The 14,710-nt window shown below is 42.8% G+C and overlaps 1 protein-coding gene across 6 annotated transcripts in view; it reads left to right on the plus strand.

The window, feature by feature from the left end:
- The window catches only part of WDR27 (WD repeat domain 27), a 163,627-nt gene that overhangs the window by 6,675 nt on the left and 142,242 nt on the right, over positions 1-14,710 (plus strand). For all 6 annotated transcript variants that reach the window (XM_048225914.2, XM_057310880.1, XM_044379965.3 and 3 more), the window contains exons 2-4: positions 4,433-4,549; positions 4,678-4,900; positions 13,998-14,139. In XM_048225914.2, the coding sequence (XP_048081871.1) occupies positions 4,712-4,900; positions 13,998-14,139 (331 nt within the window). In that variant the 5' untranslated portion in view covers positions 4,433-4,549; positions 4,678-4,711. The remainder of the gene's footprint in view (positions 1-4,432; positions 4,550-4,677; positions 4,901-13,997; positions 14,140-14,710) is intronic.

Genomic DNA, 14,710 nt, shown 5'->3' on the forward strand with positions numbered 1-14,710 from the left:
TTTAGAGTACAGATCTTTTACCTCTTTGGTTAGGTTTATTCCTAGATATGTTATTGTTTTTGGTGCAATTATGAATGGGATTGTTTTCTTAGTTTCTCTTTCTGCTGCTTCATTATTAGTAGATAGGAATGCAATGGATTTCTGTATATTGATTTTGTATCCTGCAACCTTACTGAATTCATTTGTCATTTCTAGCAGTTTTTTGATGGAGTCTTTAGGGCTTTCTATATATAGTATCATGCTATCTGCAAATAGTGAGAGTTTCACATCTTCCTTACCAATTTGGATGCCTTTTAATCCTTCCTCTTATGTGATTACTGTGGCTGTGATTCCAGTCCTGTGTTGGATAAAACCAGTGAGAGTGGATATCCCTGTCGTATTCCTGACCTTAGGAGAAAGGCTCTTAGTTTTTCCCCATTGAGGAAGATGTTTACTGTTGGTTTTTTTTTTTTAAAGATTATTTATTTATTTATTTGATAGAGAGACAGCCGGCGAGAGAGGGAACACAAGCAGGGGAAGTGGGAGAGGAAGAAGCAGGCTCCCAGCGGAGGAGCCTGATGTGGGGCTCCATCCCAGAATACCGGGATCACGCCCTGAGCCGAAGGCAGACGCTTAACTGCTGTGCCACCCAGGTGCCCCTGCTGTTGGTTTTTATTGCTCCTCTGTAGTTTGTATTTTTTTTAGGTTTTAAGCTTTTTCTCATTATTTATAATAGCTCTCTAAATATTAAGGATGTTTGTTCTTTCCATTATTTTTGCAGATTTTTCACTGGTTTTTGTTTTTGAATTGTTAATAGTACTTTGTAACCTGCAAGCCATCTGAAATTTAATTGTTTTCATTATTATTTCCCAAATGGTTTAATCTAGTCGTCCCTGATCAATTAGAACAATTGGTTTCACATAGCTGAAGGTCATACTCCTTCCTCCTCTACCCCAGTTATGCTTTCAGTTCTGTCCAGGGGTTCCTGCGTCAGCAGGGATTTCTGGCAGCCTGTGGGGGGAAGTCATTTGGGATGGCTGGCAGCTCAAAGCTCTAGGGGTAACTCGCCTTTGTACAGGGATTGGCCAGCAGGACCGCACACGTTTCGTGCGGAAGGGTTAGACGTCTTGTGTCTGCGGGCGGCTCCGAGCCTGGTCACTGGCACAGACTGGCTGGGTGTTGGTGCACTTGTCAGGCCACTTCGAGCAGCACTGAGTGGCTGAGCAGGCGGCCCATGCAAATCCGTTTGATTGTGAAGCCGTGTGGCCTCTGCCTAGGTTCCCTGTGCTGTTGCGGCTCTCTTACAGGGGTGGAGCTGTGAGGTCACCTGTGGCCCGGCTCTGGGTGTGGGTGGCAGAGGCGCTGCCAACGAGGAGTCAGCAGTGGGAAATGTCACCCTGTACTGATACCTGTGACATTTTTACCTGTAAAATGGAAAAAAAGCATTTAACAAACAACTTTGAAGGGTTGTTGTATTAAATGACATAGTGTATTTATTGACACACCCAAATCTGCATGTTAATATGTGTGAAAATGATTTTTAAACTGTAAGTACAAATTCTGTTCTTTGCAAATCATGGTGCTGAATGTTACACGAATTACAGAAGAGATTTAAGACAGTTCTTGGTGCATAAAAGTTTATGTTGAAGGAATAATACAAAATTTAATCACAGTTTGATGGGTGGATTCTTTTTTATTTTTTAAAATTTTTATGTCTTTTTAAGTCTCACAAAAATGTAAGAATTTTACTCAAAGTAGCACTTTTTTCTTTTAAAAATATTTTTTATTCAAGTGTAATTAACAGTATTATATTAGTTTCAGGTGTACAATATAATGATTCAGCAGTTCTGTACATTACTCAGTGCTCATCAGGATAAGTGTGCCCTTGATTCTCTTCATCTGTTTCCTTCACCCCCCAACCACCTCCCCCCCAACCACCAGTTTCTTCTCTGTATTTAAGAGTCTGTTTTTTTTTGGGGGGGGGGTCTCTTTTTTTTCTTAGTCTGTTTGTTTCACATATAAGTGAGATCATATGATACCTGTCTTTCTCTGACTGACTTATTTCACTCAGTTTAATACCCGCTAGTTCCATCCACATCGTTGGAAATGGCAAGATTTCATTCTTTTTGATGACTGAGTACTATTCCATTTACATATATACCACATCTTCCTCATCTATTCAATGGGTAGATTCTTAAAATTTTTTAAACAATTATAACTTTTTATATATTCTTTCATGTTTCTGACAATATTTTATGTTTTAGGGAAGCGTTGGAGGAGCCACACAGTAATCTCATTGCGTCCGTCTGGGACACTCCCCTCATCACCAACTACATGCTGGCTACGGTGCTAGGCACGGGTTCCTTTGAAATGATAAAACCTACAAAGCAAATCATGGTAGCTTTAAAATGTTTAGCTATTTTTTATAGGAAACTCCCTGCCATGTCTTGGCAGTGCAAGAATAATAAGTAAAACCAAGTTTATGAATTGGAAAAGATTATGCATTAAAATATTCAGAATGTTTTTATTTTGTCTCCAAATTTTTGCAGAATTTTCAAGTCTGTAAAAATCGCCTCTTATTTGTTATAACAGAGAACATTTGTTTTGTGGGAGATCATGGAGCATAAGTCCTCTGACTGTATTTTGAGAACTTTATCACTTTCATCTCTCTGCTTGTCTGGTATCTTGGCCTTACAGATGCTAAAATAAGGGTTTCTAGTTAGGTCTTCTACTGGAATGCTTACAGACTTCTTTTGGATTGTTTTCCAACAGAATAGCTTGGGTAGATATTTTTGTGGCTCTCCTTTGTCTTGTTCGATCGTGACTGTCGTGCCTGCGCTGGAAAGTGGTTATGGCCGACTGCCCAGTGCCTGGGTGCTGTGTACCGCGAGATCCAGCCCTCCATTCCGTGGCCTGGGCTTTACGTGGAACACCACCTGCGCAGCTGGGAAGCCGCCACGGGATCTTTCTCTGTCTGCGGTCCTGAAAACTCTTGTGTGGTCTGAGCTGGCATCACGCAGCTGGAAGATTGCAGCCCAGGGCCCTGACCCCAGCCCCTTTTTTTTGCCTCTGAAGGGGTTATCTGGGTCAGGGTGTGGGAAGGCTACGGAGGTGGGAGGGGCATCTGCGGTACTCAGCTGAGACCTGAATGCTGAGGGGCCGGCAGGTGGAGAGCTCGAGGTGGAACCTTCAGACAGAGAGACCGTCAAAGTGAGGAGAGGCGTCTCCGTCGTCAGAGCTAGAAGCAACCCCGCATGATGGGTGCAGAGGGAGCCTCTGTGTTTACGTTGAGATTTGCTGGCATTGAGGGCCGCAGTGCCACCGGGCCCAGGGGAGGCTGCCCTTCAGTAATGAGGTGGTGTGGGCGTCTGTGGCATCCTCACCCCTGTCAGGGGTTGGGGCGGGGTCTAGATTGTTTTGTAGATTTGCATGATCTTTCTTTTGGGTATTGAGGGCCAAAGTCCTCTTGAAGAAAGATGGGGCTAGGTATAGATTGGATATGAGGGCCACAGGAAAGGAAGAGATTGATATTCATGTAGGCTTTTGTCCCTGGAAACTAGAACGTGGTTGTGCCATGATGAGAGATCTGGAGATAGAAAGGGTCAAACTGAGAGTCATCTGTTCTCCAAGTTCCCTGAGCCAGAGCCCCTGTGCATGGAGCTGGGGACTTGGCCCTCTCTCTTCCCAAGCCCAGTCCCTCTTGATCCTGACCACCTCGCCCATTGCTGCCGGACTGAAATGTGCATTTTCCTAAACAGCTTTGTTCAGCAACCTTCAATAGCCCTCCAGTTATGAACTGGGCTTAAGTGGAAGCCCTTCTATATGGTCCGTTGCTGAGCACAGCAGGCTCGCCCCACTGGACGATGACTTCTTCTCCCTCTTCTAACCTCATCCCATCTCTGCTGGGCAGTGCCCCTGGTCTTCTTCTGTCTGGACTACCCCTTTCCCCATGAAGCCAGCATGTGACCCATATTGGGTCCTCTTGAGTCCGCTCGACCACCATGGTGACCAGATAGCTAAACCCTTCGTTCATGACTATGTCAGCAGATTCTGTGGATGAGCTTTTCAGGTCTAGTGCCTGGAGTGAGGCGTGAGGCAGAGAAGAGTCAGGATGACTCGAGGGCTGCATGTATATGAAGAGAGAACGTGTGTGAAGTCATTAACTGTGAAGTGGGGTAGAAGGCTGAAGCAGTGTTTGTTTTTGTCAGTGTTTCATTCATGTATGCTTATGTTGTGAAACACTTGAACAAACCCAAGGTAAGCAATACCAGATCTAGATTAATATTGCACTTTACCACCAATTTGCTTGGAAAATGATTTTGTATCTCAGAGTCATCAATAATAATAATCAATGTCAGTTATAACTTTGTGTTCACTCCTCAGTGCTAGTGCTGGGCTCGTGCATCGTGGACCACCGTCATAGACTGCCTCTGCCTTTCTGTCTGTTTTCTAGCCGTGGAAGCACAGTCCGCAGCTCTGAGCAAGGTGTGTTGAGTAGGAAGAGGAGGACCTGAATCGAGGGCCGTTGAACCTGAAAGCCCGTGGGACGAGTGAGCAGTCGTGTGTGTGTGTAAGCTTCAGGACTTTCAGTAATATCTTCTCCTTTGTCTTGAGAGTGGGGGCAGGTGAGTCAGTAGGTGTGGCAAACTGTGCGTGTGATTGTACCCGTCATGTCTGTATTAAATATCATCCCCATAGCTGTCTTCCACGCACCTGGGAGTTCAGACTGGAGATGGAAGACCCACAAGGGATTCTCTGCGCTGATGCTGGCCGTGTCGGTGACTTGGTCACAGAGAAAGGCCTGGTAGCATCGAAGGAGCCTGCACCCCATGTTCAGCTCGCTTGTAGCGCTCAGTACTGCGCTTTCCCTGTAGACGGGAATGCGCTTTGCGTGTGGAGCACCGAGGACCCTTTGTACCAGGTATTTAAAAATTTCTGTGTGTTTTTTGTGAAGTCAGATGACACAGAGAGCCTTGCAGTTGCCTGCCCATTTCTCGGATGCTGTTTGGGTGATTCTGCCCCCTGGGGATTCCAGGACCAACTATGGGAGAAACAAAAACACTGTGCTTATGCTGGAGTTTTAGAAAATAAACTGCCTGGAATCACTTCATTAAAAAAAGTTCTTCCTCAATAAGAATAGAAGCCAGAGTAAGTACAATAACTCCATAAGGAGTGTGATTCTTTTAGTCTGGGCAGTTTTTCTATTTTGTATTAAGATTTCATACATTTATATAATATGTAAATATAGCTTATTACTGGAATGTTAAATAAAGTGTATAGTTCACAGTAAAAAAAAAATAGAAACCAGAAAAGGCTCATGTTAACATAATCAAGACAAGTTCAATTTTTGTAGATTTTAAATATAACACATTTAAGGAAGTTTATTACAGAATCTTTTACATCAAATTGACAGTTTTAAAGCCATCATTAGTTTTCTTTCTAAAGTTATTTCATGATTAGTATACTTACCAGAATGCTCTTCAAAACAGGTTTCATAGTACAAAATGAAAAGAGTAAATTCTATCAGCATTTTTGGTGTTGGGATCACTTTTATCTTTATTTTGGATTTCAGGAGTTTAGGGCCAGTGATGACAGCACATGGAGCCAATGCTGTGCTTGCCTGAAAGTTTCTTTTAATTTCAATGTTACTGGAACTCACTTCACTAATAGTAGGAGCTGTTCATCACTGTTAAAGAGAAACCTGTAGTTAGATTTTTCCCCATCAAGTTACGACAGATTTTATTATGTTTCTTTAACATGACTTAACACTGATGAATGGGCTCCTGCATTCTGATGTCCAGCTTGATCTCTCTCGCTTTTTCAGTGAAGTGTGAGATACTTAGAAAATTGTGTCCCAAAGACCTCGATGTGAGACAGGAATCCATCAAAATTCTGGAGGAAAACATAGGCAGCAACCTCTACGACATCGGCCAAAGCAACCTTTTTCATGACACATCTCCAAAGGCAAGAGAAACAAAAGATAAAATGAACTTATGGGACTTCATCAAGATTAAAAGCTTCTGCACAGCCAAGGAAACAGTCAAAAAAACTAAGAGGCAGCCTACGGAATGGGAGAATATATTTGCAAATGACACAAAGATAAAGGACTGGTATCCAAGATCTACAAAGAACTTCTCAAACTCAATACACGAGAAACAAATAAGCAAATCAAAAAATGGGCAGAAGATATGAACAGACACTTTTCCAATGAAGACATACAAATGGCTAACAGACACATGAAAAAATGTTCAAAATCATTAGCCATCAGGGAAATTCAAATCAAAACCACACTGAGATACCACCTTACGCCAGTTAGAATGGCAAAAATAGACAAGGCAAGAAACAACAATTGTTGGAGAGGATGTAGAGAAAGGGGATCCCTCCTACATTGTTGGTGGGAATGCAAGTTGGTACAGCCACTCTGGAAAACAGTGTGGAGGTCCCTTAAAAAGTTAAAAATTGAGCTACCCTATGACCCAGCCATTGCACTACTGGGAGTTTACCCCAAAGATACAGACGTAGTGAAGAGAAGGGCCATATGCACCCCAATGTTCATAGCAGCATTGTCCACAATAGCTAAATCGTGGAAGGAGCCGAGATGCCCTTCAACGGATGACTGGATTAAGAAGTTGTGGTCCATATATACAATGGAATATTACTCAGCTATCAGAAAGAATGAATTCTCAACATTTGCTGCAACATGGACGGCACTGGAGGAGATTATGCTAAATGAAATAAGTCAAGCAGAGAAAGACAATTATCATATGGTTTCTCTCATCTATGGAACATAAGAACTAGGAAGATTGGTAGGGGAAGAAAGGGATAAAGAAAGGGGGGGTAATCGGAAGGGGGAATGAAGCATGAGAGACTATGGACTCTGAGAAACAAACTGAGGGCTTCAGAGGGGAGGGGGGTGGGGGAATGGGATAGGCTGGTGATGGGTAGTAAGGAGGGCACGTATTGCATGGTGCACTGGGTGTTATATGCAACTAATGAATCGTCGAACTTTACATCGGAAACCGGGGATGTACTGTATGGTGATTAACATAATATAAAAAAAAAAACATAAAAAAAAAAAGAAAATTGTGTCCCAGATATCGAGTGCCATCGTTTGATTATGACGAAGTGAACACAGCTGGGTTTCCGTCATCCAGGCTCTGCCTTGTCCCAGGCTGTGCTCCCTTCCCTCCTCCCCAAACGTGACAGGCCCTCAGCTCCTGGCGCCCTGTGTTAGTGTTGCTCGCGCTTGAACTTTGTATGACTGGGGTCATGCATGCTGCCGGTTTCTTTGACTCACCGTGGTGTTTGTGGGGCTCCTCCTTATGGTTCATTTGCATCCCTGCACAGTATCCCGTTGCATGGGCAGACCACACTGAACCCTTTCTGTTCTTATTGGAGATTTCCGTATTTTGGCTGCTACGGGCATTCCTTTGTGTGTTTTCTGGTACACACGTGTGTACAACTGCTGAGTCATAGGGAATGTGTGTATTCAGGTTGTTAGATAATGCCGAGATTTCCCAGTGGTTGTAGTGACCTGTACTTCTTCAAAGGCCGTGTAAGAGTTCCACTTGACCCACATCCTCATCTGTACTTGGTTCTTTTAGTCTGAGGCCTTCTGGTGTGTGTAGGGGTGCTTGTTTGTAATGTGCAATTCTCTGCTGACTAGTGAGGCTTAACCCCTGTTGGCTAACTTATTGGCCATTTGGACCTTCTCTTTTGTGATATGTGTTCAGTCATGTGCTGTGTTTTCTGACAGATTATCTGTCTCCTTCCTGTTCCTGTGAAGGGTTCTGTATGTATTCTAAACAAGAGCTTTACGTTAGTTTGCATTTTCTAGAGTTTGATGCCAGTGGAATCAGAGCTTGCTTTTTGTGTCTGGCTTCTTTCACTCAGAATAGTTATTTTGGAAGTTTTCCGCATTGTTCATGTGTCAATGGTGTATTCTTTTTCAACACTGAGTCGTTTCCCATTGTGTGAATGTACTATAATTTGTGTATCCATTCTCCTGCTGTTGAACATTCAGGTTATTTTCACTTTGGCTACCGTAGATAAAATGCTGTGAATGTTTGCATATCTTTGTTTTATAAATGTCAATTAGGTCACATTGCTTGATAGTGTTCTTCACATCTTCCACTCATGGCCTCATGTTCTGTCAGTTACTGAGAGATGAGTATGGGAATCTCTGACTCTACACGTGAATTTGCCTCTCTCTCTTCCATCAGTTTTGCTTCATATATTTTGAAACTCCATTATTAAGCACATAAATGTTTGGTATCTTTATGTTCTCTTGGCGAATTGAATCTATGAATGTTGCAAAGTAACATTTCTTTATCCCCGGTAATATTTCTTGCTCTGAAATTTTGGCTACATTTTTCTTTTTCTTTTTTCTTTTTTTTAAGAGATTTTATTTATTTATTTGACAGAGATAGAGACCGCCAGCGAGAGAGGGAACACAAGCAGGGGGAGTGGGAGAGGAAGAGCAGGCTCCCAGCGGAGGAACCTGATGTGGGGCTCGATCCCATAAGGCCGGGATCACGCCCTGAGCCGAAGGCAGGCGCTTAACCGCTGTGCCACCCGGGCGCCCCATACATTTTTCTTTTTAGGGACTACTTTTTACCTTTTTTTTTTTTTAAATTTTAAGTCTTTATTATTTTATTATTTTATTTTTATTTTTTAAAAGATTACTTATTTATTTGAGAGAGAGAGACAGCAGAGTGAGCAATATGAGTAGAGTGGGGAGGGGCAGAGGGAGAAGCAGACTCCCTGCTGAGCAGGGAGCCTAATGTGGGGCGTGATCCCAGGACCCTGAGATCATGATCTGAGCTGAAGGCAGATGCTTAACTGACTGAGCCACCCAGGCGCCCCAAGACTTTAAAAGCAGTTTTAGGTTCACAGCAAAATTGAGGGGATGGTACCGAGATTTTCTGTATACCCCCTGTGCTCCCTGCAACACACAGCCTCCCCTGCTGTCAACACCCCACCAGAGCTGTGCATTTGTTGCAACTGACGAAGCTGCACTGATACATTATCACCCAGAGTTCATAGTTACCTCAAGAACCACTCCTGGTGTTGTGCATTCTGTGGGTTTGGACTAATGTGTAATGACATGTGTCCACAATTAGAATATCATTCAGAGAATTTCAGTGCCCTAAAATCCTGTGCTCTGCCCCTTCATCTCTCCCTTCCCCAACCTCAACCCTGGCAACAGCTGATCTTTCACTGTCCCCATGGTTCTGCCTTTTCCAGTGTTGTGTAGGTGGGATCAGACAGTGTGTGGATTCAGACTTCTTTCACTTAGCAATATGCATGGAAGATTCCTCTATGTCTTTTCATGGTTTGATGGCTTATTTCTTTTTAGTGCTGAACAATATTCCGTTGTCTGGATGCAGCAAGTTGAACTATTTACCTACTGCTTCCAAGTTTTGGCAGTTATGAGTAAAACTGCTATAAACATCCATGTGCAGGTTTGAGTGGACATACATTTTCAGCTCCTTTGGGTAAATACTGAGGAGCATGAGAATATTTATTTTTGTAAGAAACTGCCAAACTGTTTTCCAAAGTGGCTGTACCATTGTGTATCCCCCCAGCCATGAGTGAGAGTCCCTGCTGCTCCACGTCTATATTGGCACGGGGAGTGTCGGTGTTCTGGAGCTTGTCACCCTGGTAGTGTGCAGTGTCGTCGACGCAGTGTCGTCGTTGTCGTCGTCTTCTGTATCTCCCTGATGACCCGATGACGTGCAGTTTGCTCACCCGTCATCTGTATATCTTCTTTAGTGAGGTGTCTGTGATGGTCTCTGGCGCATTTTTTAACTTGGTTATTTTCTTATTGTTGCCTTTTAAGAGTTCTTTGTATATTTTGGGAAATAGTCCTTTATCAGATATGTCTTATGCAAATATTTTCTCCTAATCTGTGGTTTGTCTCGTTCTATTGATGATGTCTTTGATGGAGCAGAAATTTTTAATCTTAATGGAAGTCCAGCCTATCAATTCTTACTTTCATAAGACACCTTTGGTATCTTATCTGAAAAGTCATCACCAAACAAAGTCATCTAAGGTTTTCTCCTGTGTTATTTTTAAGGAGTTTATAGCTTTCTCCATTGTATCACCTTTGTTCCTAAGCCAAAGTTCATATGACTGTGTTTCTGGCTCTCTCTTCTCTCCCATTGATCTGGTTGTCCTCTCTTTTGCCAGTACTGTACAATCTTGATTAGTGTAGCTTCATAATAATGGAAGGCAGGGAGTGTCAGTCTTCCAGCTTTGTTTTTGTTGTTCAGTACTGTGAGGCCATTCTGGGTTTTTCGCCTCTGTATAAATCTTAAAATCAGTTTGTTGATTTTGACTGGGATTGGATTAAATCTATAGATCAAGTTGGGAAGAACTGACATCTTACAATATTGATTCGTTCTGTCCATGAACATGGGGTATCTGTCCATTCATTTAATTTTTTTATTTCTTTCAACACTTTTATTTTTCCTCATAGAGATCTTATATAATTTTTTTTTTGAGCAAGAGAGAGAAAGTGAGCATGTGTGAGGGGGGTTACAGAGGGAGAGGGAGAGAGAGGATTTTAAGCAGGTTCCATGCCCAGCACGGAGCCCAACACGGGGCTCAATCTCACGACCCTGAGATCATGATCTGAGCCAAAAGAGTCGGGCGCTTAACTGACTGAGCCGCCCAGGTGCCCCAGAGATCTTACACAATTTTGTTAGATTTGTACCTAAGCATTTCATTTGTTTGAGTGCTAATGTAAATGGTATATTGTGTTTTTAATTTCAAAATCCACTTATTTATTGCTGGTATATAGGAAAGCAGTGGAATTTTGTATATTAACTTTGTATCCTGCAACCTTGCTATAAGTGCTTAGGGTCAGGAGTTTTTTGCCAGTTCTTTTGGATTTTCTACATAGACGATCATGTCACATATGAACAGAGACAGTTGTATTTCCCTTTTCTCTGTCACTATACCTTCTATTTCCTTTTATTGTGTTATTGTATTAGCTAAGACTCCCAGTATAATGTTGAAAAGGAGTGGTGAGAGGGGATGTCCTTGCCTTGTTTCTAATCTTGGTGGGAAAGCTTGTAGTCTCTCACCATTTCATGCATTAGCTTTTGGTATTTTGTAGATACTCTTTATTAGGTTGAGGAAGTTCCCCTCATTCCTAGTATACTGATAGTTTTTATCATGAATTGCTGTTGGATTTTGTCAAATGCTTTTTTCTACTTTTTTTTTTCAGATGAACTGTACTGTGAAGCAGCTACTATTTCTATTTATTTATTTGTTTATTTGTTAGAGAGAGTGAGAGCGCATGTGGGGGGGGGCAGAAGGAGAGGGGGAGAGAGAATCTTAAGCAGGCTCCAGGCCCAGCACGGAGCCTGACATAGGGCTCAATTTCATGACCAGCCAAAATCAAGAGTTGTACACTTCACTGACTGAGCCACCCAGGCACCCCAGCATTCTTTGATATTTTCATGTGATTTTTCTTCTCTAGCCTGTTGATGTGATGGATTAATTGATTTTCAAATGTTCAACCAGCCTTGCATATGTGGAGTAAATCTCCAAATTCTGCTTGGTCATGGTGTATAATTTTTTATACGTTGTATGGTTTGATTTGCTGACATTTTGAATATTTTGTTGAGTTTTGCATCTATGTTCGTGAGAGATACTGGTTTTTAATTTTCTTGTCATGTCTTTGTCTGGTTTTGATATTAAGGTAATCCTGGCCTTATAGAATGAATAAGGAAGTATTTCCTCTGCTTCTTCTGAAAGTAGTGTTTCCCTCTGTTTTCTTTATTCAGTCTTTTTTTTTTTTTAAAGATTTTATTTATTTATTTGACAGAGAGAGAGACAGCCAGCGAGGGAGGGAACACAAGCAGGGGGAGCGGGAGAGGAAGAAGCAGGCCCTCAGCAGGGAGTCTGATGTGGGGCTCAATCCCAGGACCCTGGGATCACGCCCTGAGCCGAAGGCAGACGCTTAACGACTGAGCCACCCAGGCGCCCCTTTATTCAGTCTTCTGAAAGAGTTTTCAGAGAATTAGTAAAATCTCTTCCTTAAATATTGGGTCGAATTCACCAGTGGATCCATCATGGTCTGATGCTTTCTGTTTTGGAAAGTTATTAATTACTGATTTTTTATACCTCTTTAACTTTTTGAACATATGGAATAGAATTATAATTATTGTCTTAATATCCTTATCTCATAATTCTGCAGTCTGGATCAGTTCTGGTTTGGTTTCAAGGTCATCTGGATGATCTGTGGGTGGGTGTTTTCCATGGTTCTATATTTCTCTTGGTTTGTGACTGAATAGTCTTTACTCCTTGAATACCTGATTATTTTTGATTGACTGCTGGACATTATATATGAAAAAAGTGCACAGCTAGTTTGGGGCTCTGGGTGACCTTAACTTCTTGCAGAATTTATGCTTGCTTCTGATAGCTGGCTGGCTGAGGGCACGTGCAATCCCAGGTCACTCTAATCCAGTTGGGGATTATGAGAACTTGAAGGTGGGCCTGTGAGCCCTCTTCTGTTGCCCGTTCACCTTCCCTCCTTGGGCCTGGCCCTTTGTATCACTACTTTAGGCCTGGGCATTTGGTAACATGCCCTTCCCTACCACCTTAGTAGGCAGTATGCTTTTTTTAAAGCAGAAATTTATTAAAATCTATTTGTATTATTTTAAAGGAAAAAAATGCATGGAGTCCTCAACCTTAAGGCCATCGGCTCTGTTCTCAGAAGTACTTTGTCAGGCAGTGGAATTCTTTTCCCCTTTCCCAATGAGATAGTTCTGTTTGTACCTGAAAATAGATGCATTTAATTATACTGTTTTTGTGCCCCTAGTCCCATAAGTATCTCAGGTTTCGACTGCCTTTACTGGAATTGGCAGAAAGCTGCCATTTGACAAGTCTTCATGGGTGAATGGCCTCCCATGTTGGGTCCCTTCTCTGTTTCCTTCTGCTCCTTTCTTAATTCTTTGTTGCTTTCATTGCTCTCTGATGTCTTAAAAGTGTATCTGTATGTTCTTGGCAAATTTTGCCCCGCTTTCTTGTCATTCTTATCAGGAGTTTGGTGCAGATGAACTGGCTGCCACGACCAGAGACAGAGCTCTCCTTGTTCTCGTGTTTGAGTGATGGCTCTCATGTCAAAGTGCCTACTGTCTGCTGACTGTCAGCTTGAAAGTACCTACGTAACACAGTCTAGACAACCTGTGTTCTTTCCTGATTCCATTCCCCCTTTTTTAGGCCGCCATTCACCAGGGTTTCAACCTGGAACACTGATTATCTTTGCTTCTGTCCCTTCCCCCATCTCTCAGTGTCCACTGGTCACAGAGTCTTCAGTTCTCTGTCTCCTCCCATCTCCATCCCTGCTACCCTCATTCAGCTTTTACTGTACTTGCTTTGGGATGTTTGGTCCCACTGTGTGCCCACGGTGGTCCCTCTTCTGTGCTTGCAGCAGTGTCACAGTTCTGAGAACAAGTCTGGTCAAAGATTCTTCTGCTTGTACCTTCTCTGCTGGCCTCCCATTTCCTAGCACCCTGTCAGAACTCCGTACACAGTGCCCAGCCTTTCTGTAGCTTCACCGTGTTCCTTGCTTGCATCAGCAGCCTCTGACACGGACCTGGTCTCCCAGCGACCCGAGTGCTCCCCTCCTCTTGGGGATCCGTCATCATTGCCTTACCCTTCAACGTCCCACACAGCTGTTACTTCTTCAGGCACGTAGCAGAGATGCGATTCACATTTGCTTAATTACTAACTAGCAAGGACGTGGAGGAGCGAGAGGACCTGCCTCACTTGACTAGTGTGATTCTTGACGTTGAGTAGCCGTGACAGGGTTTGCTTGAGAGAGTAACTGAGCAGTATGTTTACAGGAATTTTAATACATGAATTATAAATGAATATAGGAAATAAGTATGTTTGAAAAATTCAATCCATTTGATTTCTTAGGTTTGAGATGATGCTGTTATGTTTGTTTATATTTAAATGGTATCCATAGTTTATAATAGTTTTGTTTCTGTTAACCCTTTCAGCCTCTGACCCTAAGAGGACACCATGAGCCAATTACTGCTGTGGCGTTTGGAAATGCAGTGAGTCCACTTCTCATCTGTTCCGCATCACGGGATTATGTTATAATGTGGAGTCTAGATGAATGCAGACAGAAAGCACTTCAAGGTAAATGAACATTTAAAATATATTTAAAGAAATGTACAAAGGGAATAACTCATCCTTAAATAAACTTGGTAACGTAAGGGGGCTTGGGAGAATTTTTCACTCCTTTAACCTTGAAACCAGATAGATGTCCAAGCTGGACGTTCTTTGGGGGAAGCATACCAGGCATTCAGATCTACTGACCTTTGCTGTGTGTGAAGCTGACATGATAGGCTCCTTAGTTTTAATCTTCCGTGTTTTGTTATTTTGAAACCTGTGTTTTTTGTGAAACTCTGAAAACATGTAGGCAAGTGGAAATATTCTTTCCTTACAGACAGTGAGGAGAGGCAAACATGTATTAGGCAGGCAAGCAAGTGGTTATGAGTTGTGGGGAGCACAGTAGAGAAGGCAGGCGAGGGGTCGACGGAGGGTGTGGGCAGAATGCACTCACGTGGTGTCATCTCTGGGGAGGTGACTTTTGAGCTGGAACATGAGGAGGAGCTGGATGGAAGGGCTGGTGCTGGACAGTGGCACCGTGCTCGGTGTGTGCTCGGGCCGTCTGTATCAAGAGCTCAACCTGTCGGCCAAGCCGAGA

This window comes from Ursus arctos, unplaced genomic scaffold (assembly GCF_023065955.2).
Source record: "Ursus arctos isolate Adak ecotype North America unplaced genomic scaffold, UrsArc2.0 scaffold_13, whole genome shotgun sequence".
NCBI classification, from domain to species: Eukaryota; Metazoa; Chordata; class Mammalia; order Carnivora; family Ursidae; genus Ursus; species Ursus arctos.